The 19,336-nt window shown below is 40.1% G+C and overlaps 1 protein-coding gene across 14 annotated transcripts in view; it reads left to right on the forward strand.

The window, feature by feature from the left end:
* Window positions 1–19,336, forward strand: part of RBMS3 (RNA binding motif single stranded interacting protein 3) — a 1,589,121-nt gene that overhangs the window by 1,277,885 nt on the left and 291,900 nt on the right. For all 14 annotated transcript variants that reach the window (XM_070455283.1, XM_070455285.1, XM_070455287.1 and 11 more), the window contains one exon: window positions 14,572–14,729. In XM_070455283.1, coding sequence (XP_070311384.1) covers window positions 14,572–14,729 — 158 coding nt within the window. The remainder of the gene's footprint in view (window positions 1–14,571; window positions 14,730–19,336) is intronic.

The following is a 19,336-nucleotide window of genomic DNA, read 5'->3' on the forward strand; positions in this document are numbered from 1 at the left end:
GCGGTGCGTGGCTTCTCTAGCTGCAGCAGGTATGATGCTGTTACAGCGTGCGGGATCTAGTTCCCTGACCAGGGGACTCGGGCCCCCTGCGTTGGGAGTGTGAAGTCTCAGCCACTGGACCGCCAAGGAAGTCCCACTTTTATGTAGTTTTAAACGCTCTTGGTTTATTATTTGTATTGGAGCTATAAACAGATAATATAGACATACATAATTGATTAAATATTTAAACATAAGTTTAAGTTCTTAATAAAAGTAACTAAATCAACACTAGGAGTCTCATGTATATTTATATAAGATATATTATGATACATAGTGATAGATATGTAATAACAGTATACTTATGCCCTGTATATATATCTTTTCCCAACTTTAAAGGGGTTTGTGCCAGGGTGTCTCAAGTTTGACATAATAGATACTGTCATGCACAGAACATACTTTGTTGTGGAGGGCTTTCTTATATGTTACTGGATACCAATAGCAGCTTCCTTTCTGCCTTCATGGCAAATAAAAATGTTTCCATATATTGCCAGGTGTCTCCTGACAGGCAACATTGCCTCATTTCAAAATCAGTGACCTGTGCATAACTATAGCACCCATTGCCTCTTCCCCTGTTCTGTCTGGGGCTACAGACTCTCAACATCATCAGCTTTGCATCTGCTGGTGAGGGAAGGGTCCTGATGGTGTATGTGTGGGCTACACTATGGGGTGAAAATCTGCCCGGGTCATGGAGAGATGGTGGTGTGGGAAAAGAATTATGTCTGCCTTTAAAGAGAATTTATCTGGCTCTTCTTTTATGCTCTATTGTTTCTAGAGACCAGAGATTCAATTTGAACCTCCATCTTCATTCTCTGTTCAATCTCCCACACAGACATTTTACTAAATCCTTTCCTTGGATAGCAGGATCTAGGAGTATACATATGATTCCAAAAGATAGGTGCTGTCCATGGTTTGTTAACTATAAGAACCACATGGTATTAGGGGGAACAAAGGCTGAATGCATGTTTTTTGCTCTTTTTATCTTGGGAGAGTGCAGTTTGAATGCAAGTCAAAGAATATATCCTGCCTTCTGATTCTTTAGTAAGGTGAAGTGCTTGTGAATATTTCTATTTTTGGATTTTATATATGTAGACTAATAGCTTGTTTATTTTACTTTTACAGTTGTCTTAGTTTTTATTTTCAAATAATTTTAAAGTTACCAAAAAGTTACAAGAATCTCTTAACACTTTCCACCTAGATTTTCCACATATTAAACATTTCCCACTTTTGCTTTATCATTTTCTCTAGAAATATATTTGTATATATGTGTGTGTATATATATATATATATATATAGCATTTTTATCATTCTAAGATATTTGACACTGAGTTACAGACTTGGTGCCCTGTTGTCCATAAACACTTCAGTGTACTTCCTAATAACAAGGACATTCATACCCAGTAAAATGATTAAAATCAGGAAATTAACACTGATATGCTGAAAATGTCTAAAGTCTCAATAGACTCCTTTATAATTAGCAAGCATTTTATCAGAGCAGGAGCCAGCGTTCAGTCCAGTGTGAGTCCTTACATGGACCTGTCACATCTTTTTAGTGTCCTTTAATCTCTGGTTCTTCTTCAGTCTTTCTTCATCTTGATTTTTTTTTTTTGAAGATTACAGACCAGTTACTGTATATTGAATGTCTCTCAACTCATGTGTGCCTGATACTTCCCAGCGAGTCCATTCAGGCCTGCACTGTTGGAGCAAAGACCACAGGCGTCTCCTTTGACGCCTCACACAGGAGGGGGGCACATGGCGTCCACCCACTCCATGTCGGTGATAGAACCGATCGTAAGATGTTGTCTGCAAGGTATCGCCATGGAGAAGTTGCCATTTCCCCCTTGTGATTAGTAACCTTTCAGAGGAAATTCTTTGAGATTTGGAGGGAAATTCTTTGGGATTATGTACAGTTCCTGGTTCTCATCAAATTTTACTCACTCGTTTTGACATATTCTGATCATTCATGCTTAAGTCCATTATTACTATTATTGTTACCAAGTACTGATTTTGTAATTCCAACATTGCTTCCATATTTATTAGTTTGCATTCTACTTTAAGGATCCCTCATTTATTTAGGTATTCACTTACAAAAAGCCTCATGGAAGCACCCTGAGTGTGCATCAAGAGATGAACGGATAAAGAATATGCGGTACATATATACAATGAGTATTACTCAGCTATAAAAGGAATGACATAATACCATTTGCAGCAACCTGGATGGACATAGAAATGGTCATCCCTAGTGAAGTAAGCCAGTTAGAGAAAGACAGATATCATATGATAATGCTTATATGTGGAATCTAAAATAAAATGACACAAATGAACTTATGTACAAAACATAAATAGGCCCACAGATACAGAGAACAAGCTTATGCTTATCAAAGGGGAGAGGGAAGGAGGGATAAAGTGAGGGTTTGTGATTCACAGATACACACCACCACATAAAAACAGATGACCACAAGGGCATGCTGTATAGGCTGAAGTGAAAGTCACTCAGTCATGTCTGACTCTTTGCGACCCCATGGACTATACAGTCCATGGAATTCTCCAGGCCAGAATACTGGAGTGTGTAGCCATTCCCTTCTTTAGGAGATCTTCCCAACCCAAGGATTGAACCCAGGTCTCCCACATTGCAGGCGGATTCTTTACCAGCTGAGCCACCAGGGAAACCCAATAATACTGGAGTAGGTAGCCTATCCCTTCTCCAGCGGAACTTCCTGACCCAGCAATCCAACTGGGGTCTCCTGCATTGCAGGCGGATACTTTATCAGCTGAGCTATCAGGGAAGTCCACTGTATATGTTATATATATATATATATATATATACATGCACATACATACATACATATATATACTGCGTATATACTTGTTATACATGTCTGAATCACTTTGCTCTACACCTGAAGCACAACATTGTAAATCAACTATACTTCAATTAAAAGAAAAAAAGAAGAGCCTCATAGATTCTAATTGATGGGTGAAATCCATTACTCGTATTCTGCATATTTATCCTGGAATGTTTTAGAGACTAACAAGGGAAAGATGCTATAAACCGGCTACTCCTTCCCCTCTCCTCTCCCGCACACAGTGTGACCCAGCTCTGCGGTCCTGTCCAGGTGTCAGTTAGGGCCATCCAGCAGAAGCTGCCACCCTCTCAAAGGACGGGCACGTCTGCTGCCCCAGGGATGCACTGAAGTGGAGCTGGAGGAGCACAAGGCATTCTCTCCTTGGAGGCCTGGAGCATGTTATTGTTCTTCACTGTGCTGAGAATGCCAATGACTCTAAAGCTGGGGAAAAAAAGACTCTTAATGAGTTTCAGCATGTTAATGTACTGCAGGTTCCCAATTGTATGAATTTAAGAAGCTTAGCAATTCGGTATCTTCTGAATAATAGCATTTATTTTATACTCCAAATACTCCTGGGGAAGTCTGAATAGCATTGAAGCTTCTTTGGTGTAATAGCTTTGGTGGGCTAATTGACTTGAACAGTGGAATTGCTCCTTAAAAAAAAAAGCCACACAGTTTTGATTAATGAGCCTAGTAATAAATCATTAATCTTTTTAGCTCATAAATGATAAGTACAGTGTTCTGTTTCCCCCTGTGATACATTTCTAGATTCTCCTGATCCAGTGGCCACATTTTAAGAATCTCATCATCAGTTTAATATGTCCACCTCTATGTAATTTAATATAAGGTCTGGTAAGTTTGCACCCATGAGAAATGCAACGGGACAGATTCTAAGTAGCAATAATTGCTGTTTTATGAACATGACTTACATTTAGTTCGTAACTCTCCTTCTACAATGTCCTAAATGCTTTTATTTCTATAATTACTCATAATTATAGAGAGAATAATGAGTTACGGAGTTTCTACTATGTGTCTGGAAGTCCCCTCAATTTTTAGTATATTGTGTAATTGAATTCTCATGATAACTGTGTGAAGTTATTAGTTATTATTTCTATTTTACAGTTCAGGAAATTTGCTGAGAAATGATAACTAGTTACTGTGATAAAACTCATTAATGCCATAATCAGTGTCACTATCTGTTTACAGGTTATTCCTATTTAACATTTAGTCCTAAAGGTTTACACATAAAATTTTTTGTTAAAATTGAAATTTACAAATAGTTAAACCCACAGTGAAAATTTTGGTTGTCTTAGTGGTTAATATCTCCTAAAGGGTTATATATTTCAGGAATTAATTTTATGTTTATAATGTAGCTGAGACACCATTTATAAGTAATTTAGACTGTCTAATCACCATATTGAGGAAAACAGAATCTCATGTTATGGAGAGTAAGAGTATAGGAGGCAGATGTCTCCATCCTTGGTTGCACTCATGTGTTCACTAACGGGAAATAGCTTTCTTATTGAGATTTAGTTGTACACTGTCCATAAGTCTGAGCTCTCTATGGCAGGCAGGAAGCATCATGTCTCTGTTGTCAGGATTTAGCTCAGTGAACTGATACAGACTAGACAATTAAATGTTTGATGAGTGAGTGAATGAACAGTCAGTGTGTGTGTGTGTGTGTGTGTGTGTGCGCGCGCACACGCACAGTCCTATCTGACTCTTTGTGACCCCAAGGACTGTAGCCCACCAGGCTCCTCTGTCCATGGGCCTTCAGAATACTGGAGTGGGGTGCTATTTCCTTCTCCAGGGGTTCTTCCCGATTCAGGGATTAAACCCAAGTCTCTTACATCTCCCACATTGGCAGGCAGGGCCACCTGGGAAGCTGAGCAGTCGATAGGAATGGTATAAAATATAAGAGGATGGTCTACTTAGTAAAGTGCCTTGAGTCAAGATATGTAAATCCACAAGTGGCTTTGGCTGGCATCAGTATTGTGTCCCTGAGAGCCCCCAGTTCTCCAGGTGTGCTGGCCTGGAGCCCAGGATTCCTGCAGAACCGGGGGCAAACAGGTTTCTGCGTGCTTTTTTCGTCCATCTTCCAGGAAGTCTTGGTGGCATCCTTCTAACTCAGTGTTGAGTCACAGTAAGAGTAAGACTGATCACTTTCGCACTGATGTGTTTCAAGAAAATTACAATTAATTTATGTGCCAAAAAAAAGCTGGCATTGGTGATGGAAGTTAATAGTTTTCAAAAGTAAAATGGTTTATCTCCTTTGAACGCTTAACAACCCTCTGTGTACATCTTGCTTGCTGTTTTTCTACCAAGCTTATGATTTTAATACCAGAAATACAAGAAATGTAACAAGATGGTAGCATCCTGGTGACTCCCTTCTCCCTGCATTGATAGTGATACATCAGTTTTCATGGTCAAACACATGCACAAATTTTCTGCATGGTAATCGGTAATGTTAAGGATCACAGGCCACCACATGTTCTGCAGTCTTTTCAGGCTGTCTTCAGAAAGACTGAGATTAAATAAACCTAGGATATGCCATCCTTCACTTAGACTGACAGGATTTACATGTACAGCTGAATTTGTTTTCTTAAAATAGGTACTGGTGTAGAACTGAAAACATCCTCTTTCTCTGTTCCATATGAAATGTGCATGGCTTTACAAAACCAGTTTCCTGTGAAATTAACATTGGACAATTTTGGAATAAAAGTAGATTTTAGCAAAACAGCAGTGTAACAGCAACATTTCACAAACCAAACTGTCATTTTTTTCACTCCCTCTATATAAAGCATATAGTTTTAAGATGCATCCTCATGTAATAGAAGTTAGAAGAAAACTAGCCAGGTGTGCTTTTTGTAGGAACTTGAGAAATTTTTTATTATGCCAGCCTTGAAAACAGAACTTAACTTTGGGTCTTTCTCAAACTTGTTCCCTCAGTAGGATGAAGGGATTTCCATTCATAGAAAGGTATATTGTGCTTCCACTGAACACCTGTAGGAATCTACCCAGTGCTGGCTTCTTTACCTTGATCCCTTAGACGTTATGAACCAGCCTTTAAACACATTGCTTTTGTTGAAATCCCGGATGTCTAAGTCAAATAGATTGGGATTTGAATTATCATTGGATTTAACACCTGTGTGACCTTAGACAATTGCATATCTTCTTTTAGCCTCAGCTTTCTCACGTAAAATAAGGACATTAACTAGACAGACAGACAGGGGTTGTTTTAAGGAAGAGAACCATAATGAATTTAAATAACTTTAAAGCCTAGTATGTGGCACAAAGTAAGCTTAAAACTAACATAAATCCCGCGTGTGTGTGCCGCGCTCAGTCGCGTCTGACTCTGTGACCCCCTGGACTGTAGCCCACCAGGCTCCTCCGTCCATGGGGTTTCCCAGGCAAGAGTACTGGAGTGGGTTGCCATTTCCTCCTCCAGGGCATCTTCCCGACCCAGGGATCAAACTCACGTCTCCTGCGTCTCCTGCATTGGCGGGTGGACTCTTTACTATTGAGCCACCTGGGAAACCCAATATGAATCCCATATAACAACAAATAATGTATATGACTTGATAACAATATCAATCCTTTGTAGCAATTACTCTTTTAGTATGACTATATCTTGTGCAATATTTGGGACATACTTATGTTTCCAAGTCCAAGCCCATACTGTTCGCTGTATGACAGGCCAGTAAATCAAGAGATGAGTTGATGAGGGCAGGGAATCATGACTTTATTGGAAGGCTAGCAGACTGTGCAGATGGTGGACTTGTGTCCCAAAGACCCATTTTACCCAAGTTAGAACTCGGGCTTGTTTTATTCTAAGAGGGGAGGGGGTGTGGTTGGTTTTGCAAATTCCCAGAATCCTTCGCTCTTGCAGATGTTCTGGTAAATCTGGTCATGATGTTCTTGTAAACCTCCAATAAGCAAATGTTATTCACTGTTCTGTGATTTTTTTATCTCTATGCAAATGAAAAAGTGTTATCCCCTTAAGGGTCAGAGAATGGGCAATCCTGTATATTTTGGCTGATTCTTGTAGCAAAAGCAATAGAATAAAGAAGTTAAAGAATAAATGGACCCAACATCGAGTCAGATTTGTTCTTTCCTATTATACTTATATTAAAAACCTCTGTGTTGTTTCACATAGAAATTCAGATTTAGCAGAGTATCCTGCATTTTATGAGGATGCACTACTTTCAAGGGACACAGAGTTCACCACCTGAGTCCTGTCGTCCGGTAGTCACCACGTGTGGTAGGCGCTGAGGTGTCACTGATGCTGAGCACAGTGGGAATGGTTTCCCTGGAGTGGAATTCTTTATCCTTAACACCTTTACGCCTCACTTGACGACGCATTTGTGTGTGCCCCCAACATGCCTGTGAGCCTCAGCAAGGCTCAGCTGTTGTGTTCTGGGCAGAAGACACAGAGATGGTTTGTGTATATTCTGTATGTGTGTGTGTTGTGATGATCATTCCGGAAGAAATGAAGAGGGTGCTGTAGCAAATGTATGGCCATATCCATGCCCTTTCCAGAATTTCAGTTGTTTGAAGAAGAACCCTTGTCATTGTCCACGAATCAGGCGATGACATTCTATTCTAAAACTCATGGCGTCGAAAGCCCCGTTGGAGAGGTGAATGAGACTCAGGGAAAGGGGTGGAACTTGTTTACAATATTGAGTCTGTTTCTCTATAGTTTTGTTTCCTGTTCTCATTCTTGACCGTCAGGACTCTGAGTACAAAACCATACGTATTTGTGATACAACAGTACATTACAATAAAACTATAGAGAGACCTCAATATTGTAAAATGTTAATTTAGCGTTTTCTCACAGGAGAAGCCAGCCCATCAGGTGATACGGGGCTGAGTTCAGGAGGGCCTTGAAGGGAGGAGAGAAGCAGAGCCAGGACCCCGCCTGGCCCAGGACCACAGGTAACTCCCACTCAGCCCCTGAGACCCAGGGCGCTCACTTAGCCCTTCACTGCTCACCTCACCCCGAGGGCTGCTTTCAGCCAGCCCTGCCGTAGAGAGCAGCACGTGGCCCAGTGCTCAGGGTGTCCTGAGCCTCGGACACGATTTCTCATTCTCTGCTGAGTGTATTGTCCAGAACTAACCCGTGTCCCCAGGTGAACTTGGGGCTAAGAAGTCCAATTGCCAACGCTGTGCTTACATGAAATCTGAAATAATGAAATCGTTCTTTGCAACATGTGTTCCTTAGGGAGATTGGTCTTATTGATTCTTCTCTTATGGAAATTGTTCTTATTGGTGCCTCAGGAGGAAAACCTGGTGGATGCCCTTCTCTGACTCCATCGGTATGTGAGAGCAGGGGAAGAGAAATCACCTTCTCACTCTTAGCAGAGGGAGAAGACAAGTGAAAACAGAGGGCAGCTGCCTTCATTGCTTAGCAAATAAGACAGAGGATACCTTTATTGGGCCCTATTTAGGGGTGAAAGCCTACTTCTTAGTAGCCATTCTTTACTTTCCCTTTAGCGGTCTTTGATGCATTAGATGCTTCTAGAGGAAGGGGAAGACTCTGGCTCTCTTTATACCTGGTCCAAGACCATGTTTTTGTGGCTAGGGAACAAAAAGGTCCTACTGTGCAGGTCAGGGCTGAGACTGCTCTCATTATTTTTATGGCAAAACAGATTTGACAAAATTAACACATTGTATTAGTTAGGTACGTGTGTGTGTGTGTGTGTGTGAGAAGAGTTCTATTTCATGAAATCTGCCTGATTATGGAGGCTGACAAGTCTTAAGATCTGAGGTCAGCAAGCTGTGCTGGAGACCCAGTAAGAGCCAGTGTTTCAGATCAGTTCAAAGACAGGAAAGAAATAGTGTCCCAGCTTGAAGGTGGTCAAACTAAACTTGAGGGGAGGGTCAGCCTGTTTCAGATCTTCAGTGATTGGATGAGGCCCACTCACATTAGAGAGAGTGATCTGTTTTACTCAGTAAACAAATTAGTTTAAATGTTAACACCATTCAGGAAACACTCTCAGAGCTAGATTTAGAATAAGGCCTGACCAATTCTCTGAGCATCCTGTGGCTCAGTCCACGTAGCAGATGAAACCAATCATCAGGAAGTATGTCCCGAATGTCTGGTTCCCTCCAGATTTTGCTGAGAGGAGCTGGAACTCCTAGAGCCATGTGTCAGACAGGCTGATGATGTTACTAGAAGGGTAAGAACATTTGTGTACAAAGTCAGTGTTAAACAAATTCTAAAACCTCTGATGTCTTTAAGGGCAGCTTGTTAATGCAAGAGGCTCTGACTCCGAGCTTTTGTTTTCAGGGAAAGGGAAAACATTTTGTTTTTATTATTATTAATTTTTAAATTGCTGTAGCATTTAAAATAAGCTCTTCCATTAAAAAGTAATACCATCACAATATTTTAATTATCCTCCAAATAAATAAATTTTAAAGAAAATCAATTGCACCTCTGTTTCTGCATTGATTTTTCATTCTACTAGTGAGATCCATTGAATAGCAATGTTTATTGGCAATCCCAAGAGTTGGTGTACTGTAGTAGAAAGGGTACTATCTTGATCTTGATCAAGATCAAAAATATCACTTATGACGTCATTTATTCACTTACCTGCCATGTCTGTTTGGTGTCCTTCTTAAAATATCAGAATCGATTTTTCTCATTTGTAGAGTGATGATAATAATTCTTGCCTGTCTACTGCCTAGGAGTGTTAGAAAGGGCCATACAAAATAAAATAAATGCCCTCAAACACTTTAAATACTGTAAAACTCTGCTCCATTAAGGAATAATATCATTATCTGTAGTCTATATGACCATCCCCTTCAATGTGTTTTAAAAATATTTAAAATTATATGTTTGCTTTAGAGTTGTTTCAGACATCTTCAGGATATTTCAGGATATTTTGTCACCACTGCTCAGGACAATTCATCCTGAGACAACTTTGTCTACTTAACAGTTAAAAGTGACCATTAATTGATTGCACATAATGCTGTGCTTTAAAAAAAAAAAAAAAACTTGATAGTATATAAAGTAGGCAAAGACCAGTAACTTAGTGTAATATATTATCATGGAAAAAATAGAAATATAGTCCCCTAAAGTAATGTTATAATTTGATCTACCAAATAGTACTTGTTCAAAATGAAATACATACAGAAATAGAGAGTAAGCATTTAAAACTTTGTATAACAATTTCACATTATCATGACATTTAATCCAAATGTAATTTTGATCTGTTGAATATGGCAATAAAAAATTGCAACTTGCATTTTGCGTCTTTTAATTTTGTTCTATTAGCTTTGACAAATATAAATATTTTACAAATATCAGTTTGTGACAGGTTGGAAATAAAAATGGTTCCCACCACAGGTGGCTTGAGAAACTTTGCTCTAAAATCTCTAATGCCAATAACTACTTCCTGAATATTTAAATATCAAGCATGAGTGTTAACAGATTGAGTGTTGAAATCTTGTTCACAAGTTGTTACCTTTTCTAGAATCATGTATATATAATTGTTATGTTATGTATCCAACAAACAGAGACCCAGACATAATATTTGATCATGATATGAGCAATAATGTTGTCCTCTCTTTGTCTTCATTTGCTAAGCTTCTTCAAAATGTTCTGAAGTTGTTCCAAACTACATTTAAAAAGTGAGTGAGTACCAGTAAATCTAACACCAAAAATCCATGGAAAGTGAAGTCATGAGATGAATGTTTACATATTCTTACATAACATGGCAAGGTCTCTGCTCCCATTAATAATGGGGCAGGTACCATTCTAACTTCTTCACAGTCTTTTGACAAAGCTAAATAATAATAAATCAAGAAATCCCTATACAGATGAAAAGATACAGACAGACCAAATGGAGGAGTTACTTACGGTGACACGGTCAGTTAAATGTAGTAGATGTATGAATCACAGTCATACATTTTACAGATCACCCGCTGCAGAGGAGTCGTTCAGAGATGGTGCGTGAGATGCCAGCTAAGGCCAGGGACCCCCTTTTTTGGCAGCCTTAACTTTGTGTCTGAACTAAGTAATGAATATGCAAAAGTGAAAAAATAAGATATGCAGAGATATTCTTTTCTGTACTAATAGTTCTTTGAACTGCAAACTTCTGCGTACCATTCTCTGGAGTTTACGGGGAAAGGCAGTATGAAGCATTGGGAAGGACATTAGACCAGGAATGAAGGGACAGGGTTTCTATTTCCAGCCCGTTGCTAGTTAGCTGGGTGGCCTGGAGTAACTCATAAGCACTACTCCAGCCTCTATCTTCCCCCGTCTGTTAAATGATCCGATTGGATGAGCTGCCCCTTCAGCTCCATTCTGGAGCTCAATGATCAGGAAAAGTGAAAAACAGTTTGGTAAAAGATTCTAGATTGTAGGTATCACATGAGTTATGTTTTTTTACAAATTTAAAAGGCATAGTCTTTCAGGTTCACAGTGCCAAAGAGCCTTTCAAAAGAAACCGTCTCTTTACATAAATCTGATACATAAATAATGAAAACATAGATGTATATATTATTTTAAAGTTCATTCTATATAGAAATTAATTTCTATTGTCAACAAATATATTTGTTCAAGACTTGTATTTCAAAGGAGAGAATGACTTAACGAATAACACTGCCCAACACTATAGTCTTTCTATGAACACAAATCAAGGAATGACACTCTCCAGTTCTGTACTGTCTCTGTGAATACAGATTAAGGAGTTGGCTTTGCTCTTTGAATTTTAATTCAGAAAGTGGCTTGCTGGGCAGTCTCTTGTGTACTAAGCTCTGTCTGTTTGTTGCACTCCGTTTTGAGAAGGTGCAAGTAAATGAATCAGGATACACTGGTCGAATGCTACTTGAAAGATGAAAAGATTGTACAGAATGCTGGCATAAGGGGATTGTTTGCTTATGGCTGCTTATCCTCATTTAGGACAAAGGGGTGCAGAACATCGGGCAAATTCCCACCCATTCCTGGGACTACCATATGTTGCAGTCTGCTCTCTGGGCTAAAGCAGGAACTCCCACTGGGACTTGAGTTGACCTGGAAGTGTAAGATCCAAAAATCACACTATGAGAAAGTTATTCTTTTCTCAACTTTGATTCTTCCCAGGAAAAAGACTCTGTCTGGTCCTAGTGTAGTCAATACCTCTCCTAATTACAGATCTCATTTGTAACTAAGAGAGAGTCAACCACCAAGGTCAAAATCTTCTGTGAAGAAGCAATATCTAAATAATTTAATAACATTAATTTGTTACCAGTTTTGATAGTAACCTACTTATGCCAAGTGATCCTGGCCTTTTAGCTACACAGCAACATAACGTTGTCTTTTTAAATGGGTTTACTTAAGCCCAAAGGTATTTTGATGTAAAGAAAAGTATTAAGTAAATAAAATCAGTACATGGCTGGCACATTTTCTAAGATGATATGCAAATGATTAAAGTGTGGATAACACTGGACTGGACTAGTGGAAAATGCACTGAGATGGAAGATAGAAAACCTGACTAAATTTAATTTGAACCCTGTCACTAATTATCAAATTGTCTTCAGGTAAGATGATGAAAAATCCGTGCCTCCATTTCCTCATTATCCAGTAACTATGATGCTATTGGCTTACCTGCCTTTGGAAAGATGATATGAAGATTAAAATTAGAGGATGGGTAGTAAAATAATATAAAGGTGAAAGTTGTATATGCATAGGCTTGTTATTATGTATCTGAAATACCACTTTTTTTTAAATCACTCCCATTGGGGGTGGGGATCATGTCACTTAGGAAGAAGTACTATCTCTGTTTTCTCTCTAGGATCATATCATTAATTAGTGATGTGTGTGTGTGAGAATGAGAGAAACTGACCACAGTTATACAGTTTCTCCATTTAAACTATATTCCCAAATGCTAAAGTTGTGTTGTATTTTTTGATCGATTGCATATTTATTTGCAGAGATTTCCCTGGTGATCAAAAAGCTTGAAAACTAAACTGTGTTTCAGAAAGAACCTAATAATAGATCTTATTCACCTCAAAACCTAATAAAAATATTATGACCTGCATGAATATTTAGAACTGCTAAATATAATGGAGTTTACTGTCATGCCAAACTTGTTTCTTGACCTGTAATAGTAATTGGAATCCTGTTCATTGTACTTAAAACCTCAAATTTCTACAGAAGATATCATCTCTTCACAACAGATATTTTTGCTGTTATATAATCTCATTTGCTACAGACTTCAGAACTGCTTTTCCCATTGTGATTGTGTTTCTTATTGTTTTAATTAAAATATTAAAATTTAACTATCTGATCTATTTTGATATTAACTAATCACGTCAAGTTTTTGGCTGTGCGTTATTCTGAGTCATATAACAGCCTGTGAAATAGCAAATATTCCTGTACTTGGAAATAATGCTGGCAGGTTGTTTGATTTCCCATCCTATTAAAAAAAGCTTATTTAAGCACTACTGCTTCATAATCTCATTCACGTGTAAATATTTAGTTGCCTTCTGTGGCAGTGAGTGCCACACTTGAGCGATCATCAGAGATTACCTGAAGGGTCTCTCAAAACACAGGTCATTTGGCCCACCCTCAAGTTTCTGATCCTGGGGTGGGTCCTGAGAATTTACATCACTGGCAAGTTCCCAACTGATGCTGAGGCCGATGATAAATGATGTTCTAGGACCATACTTCTTTTCCCCCATTGATTCAGTGGAAAGCAATATAGTAAGACAGGGAAACCCCCGAATTTGGGGAGTGCCCCCCAGGTTTCAGCCCTGGCTTTGACGTTTACGAGCTGTGTATCTTAGACAAGCTATGGCTCAATTTTGTCCTCTTTAAAATAGTAACAATTATATATACTGGGAATATTGAATGAAATAGTCTTGATCAAGGATTTTAAACAATGCCTAGTGTGTTGTGACAGGCTTCCCAGGTAGCACTACTGGTAAAGAACCCACCTGCCAATGCAGGAGATGTAAGAGATGTGGGTTGAATCCCTGGGTTGGGAAGATCCCCTGGAGGAGGTCATGGCAACCCTCTCCAGTATTCTTGCCTGGAGAATCCTACAGACAGAGGAGCCTAGCAGGCTATGGTCTATAGTGTCACAAAGAGTTGGACACGACTGAAGTTACTTAGCACGCACGCACACACGACTATGATCAGTCTCTAAATGCAACATTAGTAACTAGTGGTGAAGGCAATTAGACTGGTTATAGAACCACCGGTTAGTGGTCATAGAATATACATGTTTGTGAGTGAAGTCGCTCAGTCGTGTCCGACTCTTTGCGACCCCATGGGACTGTAGCCTACCAGGCTCCTCAGTCCATGGAATTTTCCAGACAAGAGTACTGGAGTGGGTTGCCATTTCCTTCTCCAGGGGATCTTCCCAACCCGGGGATTGAATCCGGGTCTCCTGCATTGCAGGCAGACACTTTACCCTCTGAGCCACCAGGGAAGCCCAATACCTTTGTTCAGTTACAATAAAAGTTCATTAGTCTTTTCTAAGGGAGACTGGACAGAAACCTTGGTTGTCACAGATGACATTGTTTCTATGAGAAGCATTCTGGCCCTTAGGAATTCAGTGAAAAGAAATACGGCCCTTACTGAAAGAACTTGAGCAGAATGTTGGAGATTGGAATCTAGATGGCAATGTAAGGAAAATGTATCCATTTGTGCAGTGTTTCTCTATATTCAGAACTTACCACATGTGTTTCTTTTTTCCCTTAGCAACAAGAGCAAGACCCAACAAACCTATACATCTCAAATCTCCCCATTTCTATGGATGAGCAGGAACTTGAGAATATGCTGAAACCCTTTGGACATGTCATTTCCACGAGAATACTAAGAGATGCTAATGGAGTCAGCAGAGGCGTTGGCTTTGCCAGGTAAAACAACTGCTCTTTCCTGAGTATTCACTTTTAATTCCATCCCTTTCCAGCATTAGAATAGTGCTGGAATGTAGAATATTCAAAGAGAAGTAGCTTATCAAACTGACTCTGTATCTTTGCTTTGAGTTAGAAAATTCCAATGCAACTCTAAATAAGTTGTTCCTGCTAAAATATGTACACAGAATGTTTATATCTGTCACATGTCATAATGAAATGCCTAACACTTTCCCAGTCCTCTCTATGCCTGTAGATCAATAAAATCAGATGCTGTCAATCTCACTAAGGGTAATAAATGCTCAGAACCCCAAAGTCAAAGACCCCACAGGCTGAACAAAGCATCCACATGATTTAACATTGATTTCCAAAGAACTAGATGGTAGAATTTCTCAGCCAGGGGAAGAGAGAAGATTCAGAAAAACAGGAATTGTTGGGAAGTCCCAAGGAACTCAGAAATCTAAGAGGAGGTGAAGAGGGCATTTGCATTTAAGAGGCCCTTGCTGCGAGCTTTTGATGTTTTAATCAAAACAAAAAAGGACAAATTGCACTTTTCTCATTGTTGGAAAAAGACGAGTAGTTTTCTTTTTAACTTTAAGGGAATGTTTACCAAAGGGGATCTCAGCCAGAAATGGAGTTAAAATGGTTGTACCTGCTGTGCTTTCATGGAAAAAAAAAACAAAGTGAAGGAAACTGCAGAGAGAAAGAAACTGCTCCACGGCACAGAAGAAAAGGAAGTGCCGTGTCTCCACAGTTGGGTGTGTTTATGTGTCTTCAGCGGACTCAACGTGAATGAATGGATGGATGTTACATGTCATCTGGAAGCCAGCCCTTTGCAGACAGGCACGTCTGCCTGTGGGGAACCCTGCCATCTCTCGGAAAAATCATCTCAAACCAAGTTCTGTGAACACACTCGGAAAGATACGAAAACACAATTGTTAACTAATCTCCACCTTGACTTCCTGGAGGTCATGGACCAAGTCTAAATTTCTACACAATGTTCTACACATACTAGCCTGGGAGACCTCTACAAGATGCATGTCTTATGATTTGAAGAGAAGTCAGCAGAATCAAGAACATGTCCCTGACTTGAATATATTCATGAGGCATTCAAGTTTTCAGAACATTATTAACTGTTGATTTTAATGGTCAAGGCAGAGCTAATCAGACCACCTGGGTCTCTGAAATTTGCCAACGTGGTCATTCTTGGAGACGGTACTGGCTGATCTTGGAGGCTTGGCACTGCAGGATTCAGTGAACGCCTGCCGGCCACACTCCACTCCACATAGCGTATCCCTGCCGGCCCAAACCTCTCTCTAACAAATCAATTTCTCCTTCATGTGTGGTGCTGCTGAGAAAGAAATGTTTCAGATTCATCAAGTGAACACCTTTTTCCAAGAAGGTCTATTTTTTTAAGAATTATTTTTAAGCAAAAGATTTTTGGTACAAAGTATGAATATATTAGTTTATTCAGACAGTCATAGCAGAATTTAACAGACCAGGTAGCTTTAAACAACAGACACATATTTTCTCTCAATTCTAGAGGCTAGAAGTTCAAGATCAAGGTGGCAGTAGGGTTTGGTTTCCTCTCTGCATTTTGTATCAATAGATGGTCTTCTTTTCCTGTATCTTCACACAGTCTGCCCTTTGTGTTGTTCTGAGTCTCTTCTTGGCGTCTTCCCATCAGTCAGATTGAGTTGGGATCCACCCATTATATATACACGATTTATAATCCAGTCTCCTGGAATAAACCATAATGGAAAAGAACATTTAAAAAAGAATGTATATATGTGTAAAACTGAGTCACTTTACTGTGTAGCAGAGATTAATATAACAGTGTAAGCCAACTATACTCCAAGTAAAAAGTTAATGAACTTAATATAAAAATGTTTATATACACACACACACAACTTCATTCATCTATTATTGATGGACACAGTTCTTTACATGCCTTGGTCATCATAAAAATACTGCTAGGAACGTGTGGGTGCATATATCTTTTTGAAATACTGGTTTTGCTTTCTTCTGATGTTCATACATGAATGGGATTGAGGATCACGTGGTATTTCTGGTCTGTAGGTTTTTGAGTACTTTGCATTCTGTTTTTCAGTGCATGTGCCAGCTGACATGCCCACAGTAGTGTGCAAGAATTCCTTTTCCCCCACATCTTGCCAACATTTGCTATTCGTGTTCTTTGATGATACCATTCTTACAGATGTGAGGTAATATCACATTGTGGTTTTGATTTAGAACTCTCTGCTGACTTGTGATGTGGAACATCTTTTCATTTGTTTGTTGGCCATCTTGACATCTTTTTGTGAAAAATGTCTATTCAGGACTTGTGTCCATTTTAAAATCTAGTAGTTCAGTTTTGGATATTGAGGTTTTTTTTTATATATTGAATTTGTATGTTTTGGATATTAAGCCCTTATCAGTCATATCAATTGCAAATATTTTCTTCCATTCAGAAGGTTGTCTTTTTGTCAATGGTTTCCTTTCCTGTGTAAAATCTTTAAAGTTTAATTAGGCCCCGTCTGTTTATTTTGCTATTATTTTCTTGGTCTTAGAATTATCCACACACACACACAAAAATTGCTGTGATTTACATCAAAGAGTATTCTGTCTATGTTTTCTTCTAGGACCTTTTTATGGCCTCTGGTCTTACATTTAGGTCTTTAATACATTTTGTATATGATGTGAGAAAATTTTCTAATTTCACTTTTTTTTTTTTACATGCAGCTGTTCAGGTTTCCCAACACAACTGTAGGTGAATTGACCATTAGTGTGTGAATTTACTTCTGGGCTCTATTCTGCTCCACTGATCTATGTATCTGTTTTTATGCCAGCACCTCACTGTTTTGATTTCTGTAGTTTTGTACTATAACCTAAAGTCAGGGAACATGACACCTTCCAGATCTATTCTTTATTCTCAAGATTGTTTTGGCTATTTGGGGTCTTTTATGCTTCCATAAAAAATTTAAAATTATCTGTCCTATTTCTGTGATAATTGTTATTGGCATTTTGATAGGGATTGCACTGAATCTGTAGATTGCCTTAGGATGCAGAGTGATTTTAACAGTATTAATTATCTCCCAAGTTCTTTGATCATCTTTGCTAACGTTACCTTGAACTCTTTCTCAGATAGATATCCACTTAATTTTTCTTCTGAGTTTCATCTGTTCTTTCATTTGGAGTATGTTCTTCTGTTGCCTGCTTTTTCTTAAATTGCTATTTTATTTCTGTGTATCTGGTGGGTTGGTTGTGTTCCTGACCTCGCGGGAGACATCTTGTGGGTGGTCCGCTTGCCATGGCTCCACCCAGTCCAGGTGATTGCCAGGCCCTGCCCTTTGGAGAGGCTGCTGACTGGCAGGGATGGGTCATGAGGTGGCTCGCAGCAGAACCCGATGGGACCCTGGGGCTAGTGCTGGCTTACTGATGGGCGAAGTCAGGGTCCAGGAGTCCCAGGACTGGTGCCTGCCTACCAGCGAGTGAAAGAAAGTTAAAGTGTTAATCACTCAGTATGTCTGACTTTCTACGAGCCATGGACTGCAGCCCACCAGCCTCCTCTGTCCATGGGATTCTCCGGGTAAGAATACTGGAGTGGGTTGTCATTTCCTCTTCCAGGGGATCTTCCTGACCCAGGGATCAAACCCACATCTCTCTTGTATGTCTACTACATTGGCAGCTGAGTTCTTTATCACTCGCGCCACCTGGGAAGCGGAAAGTAAAGCCAGGTCCTATGGCCAGTGTCATCTCCCCGGGGGGCAGAGCTGTGTCCTGGGGTCTGGCCGTAGGGCCCAGGCGTGGTTTCTAAGAGAGCTTGCTGTGGGGTGTGGAGTGTCTTGAGGCTTGTTTCGGCCTGCTGGTCTGTGGGCCTGAACTGGTGCTGACCTGCTAATGGGTGGGTAAGTCCTGCCACAGAAGGTGGCAGGCTTTGTCGGTTGTCCTGGGACTGACGTCTGCCCTCTGATATGGCAGGCTAGATAGCAGAGTCCCTGGCTGCAGGTTCTTAGGGATTCCAGGTCTAGTCCCTGTGTGTTGGTGTGAAGGACTTGGCGCCAGGATCTCTGGTAGACAGGGCTATGTCCAGGTGTGGCTGTGGGCTCAGAGCTTCTTGCAGCGCCTGTTTGCTGGTGGATGGGGCTGGGTCCCATCCCAGTTAGTCGGGCTTCCAGTACTGGTGCCAACAGGCTGGTGAGTGGGGGCAGAGCTGAGTCCCGAGGCTAATATACTAGAGGGAGGCTTCCACTATGGCACGTTCCAGCACCAGTGTTATTAAGGCATAAAGAGCTCCCAGCTTCTCCATCCACAGGGGGAGTCCCAGTTGCCTCCTGTCTCTCCAGGGGACTCTCTAAGATCAGTGGGTGGGTCTGACTGAGGCTCCTTTCAAATGACTGCTTCCGCCCCGGTTCCTGGAGTGTGTGAAATTTTGTGTGCTCTCTTTAAGAGCGGAGTCTCTATTTCCTCCAGCCCTTATGTAAAAGCAAGCCCCACTGGCCTTCAAGCCCAGATGTTGTGTGGGTTCCAGCTTGGGGAGTCTAATGTAGGTTTCAGACCGCTTGCTCCTTGGGAAGAACTTCCACAGTTGCAATTACCCTCTTATTTATGGT

The sequence above is a fragment of the Odocoileus virginianus genome, chromosome 26 (genome assembly GCF_023699985.2).
Source record: "Odocoileus virginianus isolate 20LAN1187 ecotype Illinois chromosome 26, Ovbor_1.2, whole genome shotgun sequence".
In the NCBI taxonomy this organism is placed as follows: domain Eukaryota; kingdom Metazoa; phylum Chordata; class Mammalia; order Artiodactyla; family Cervidae; genus Odocoileus; species Odocoileus virginianus.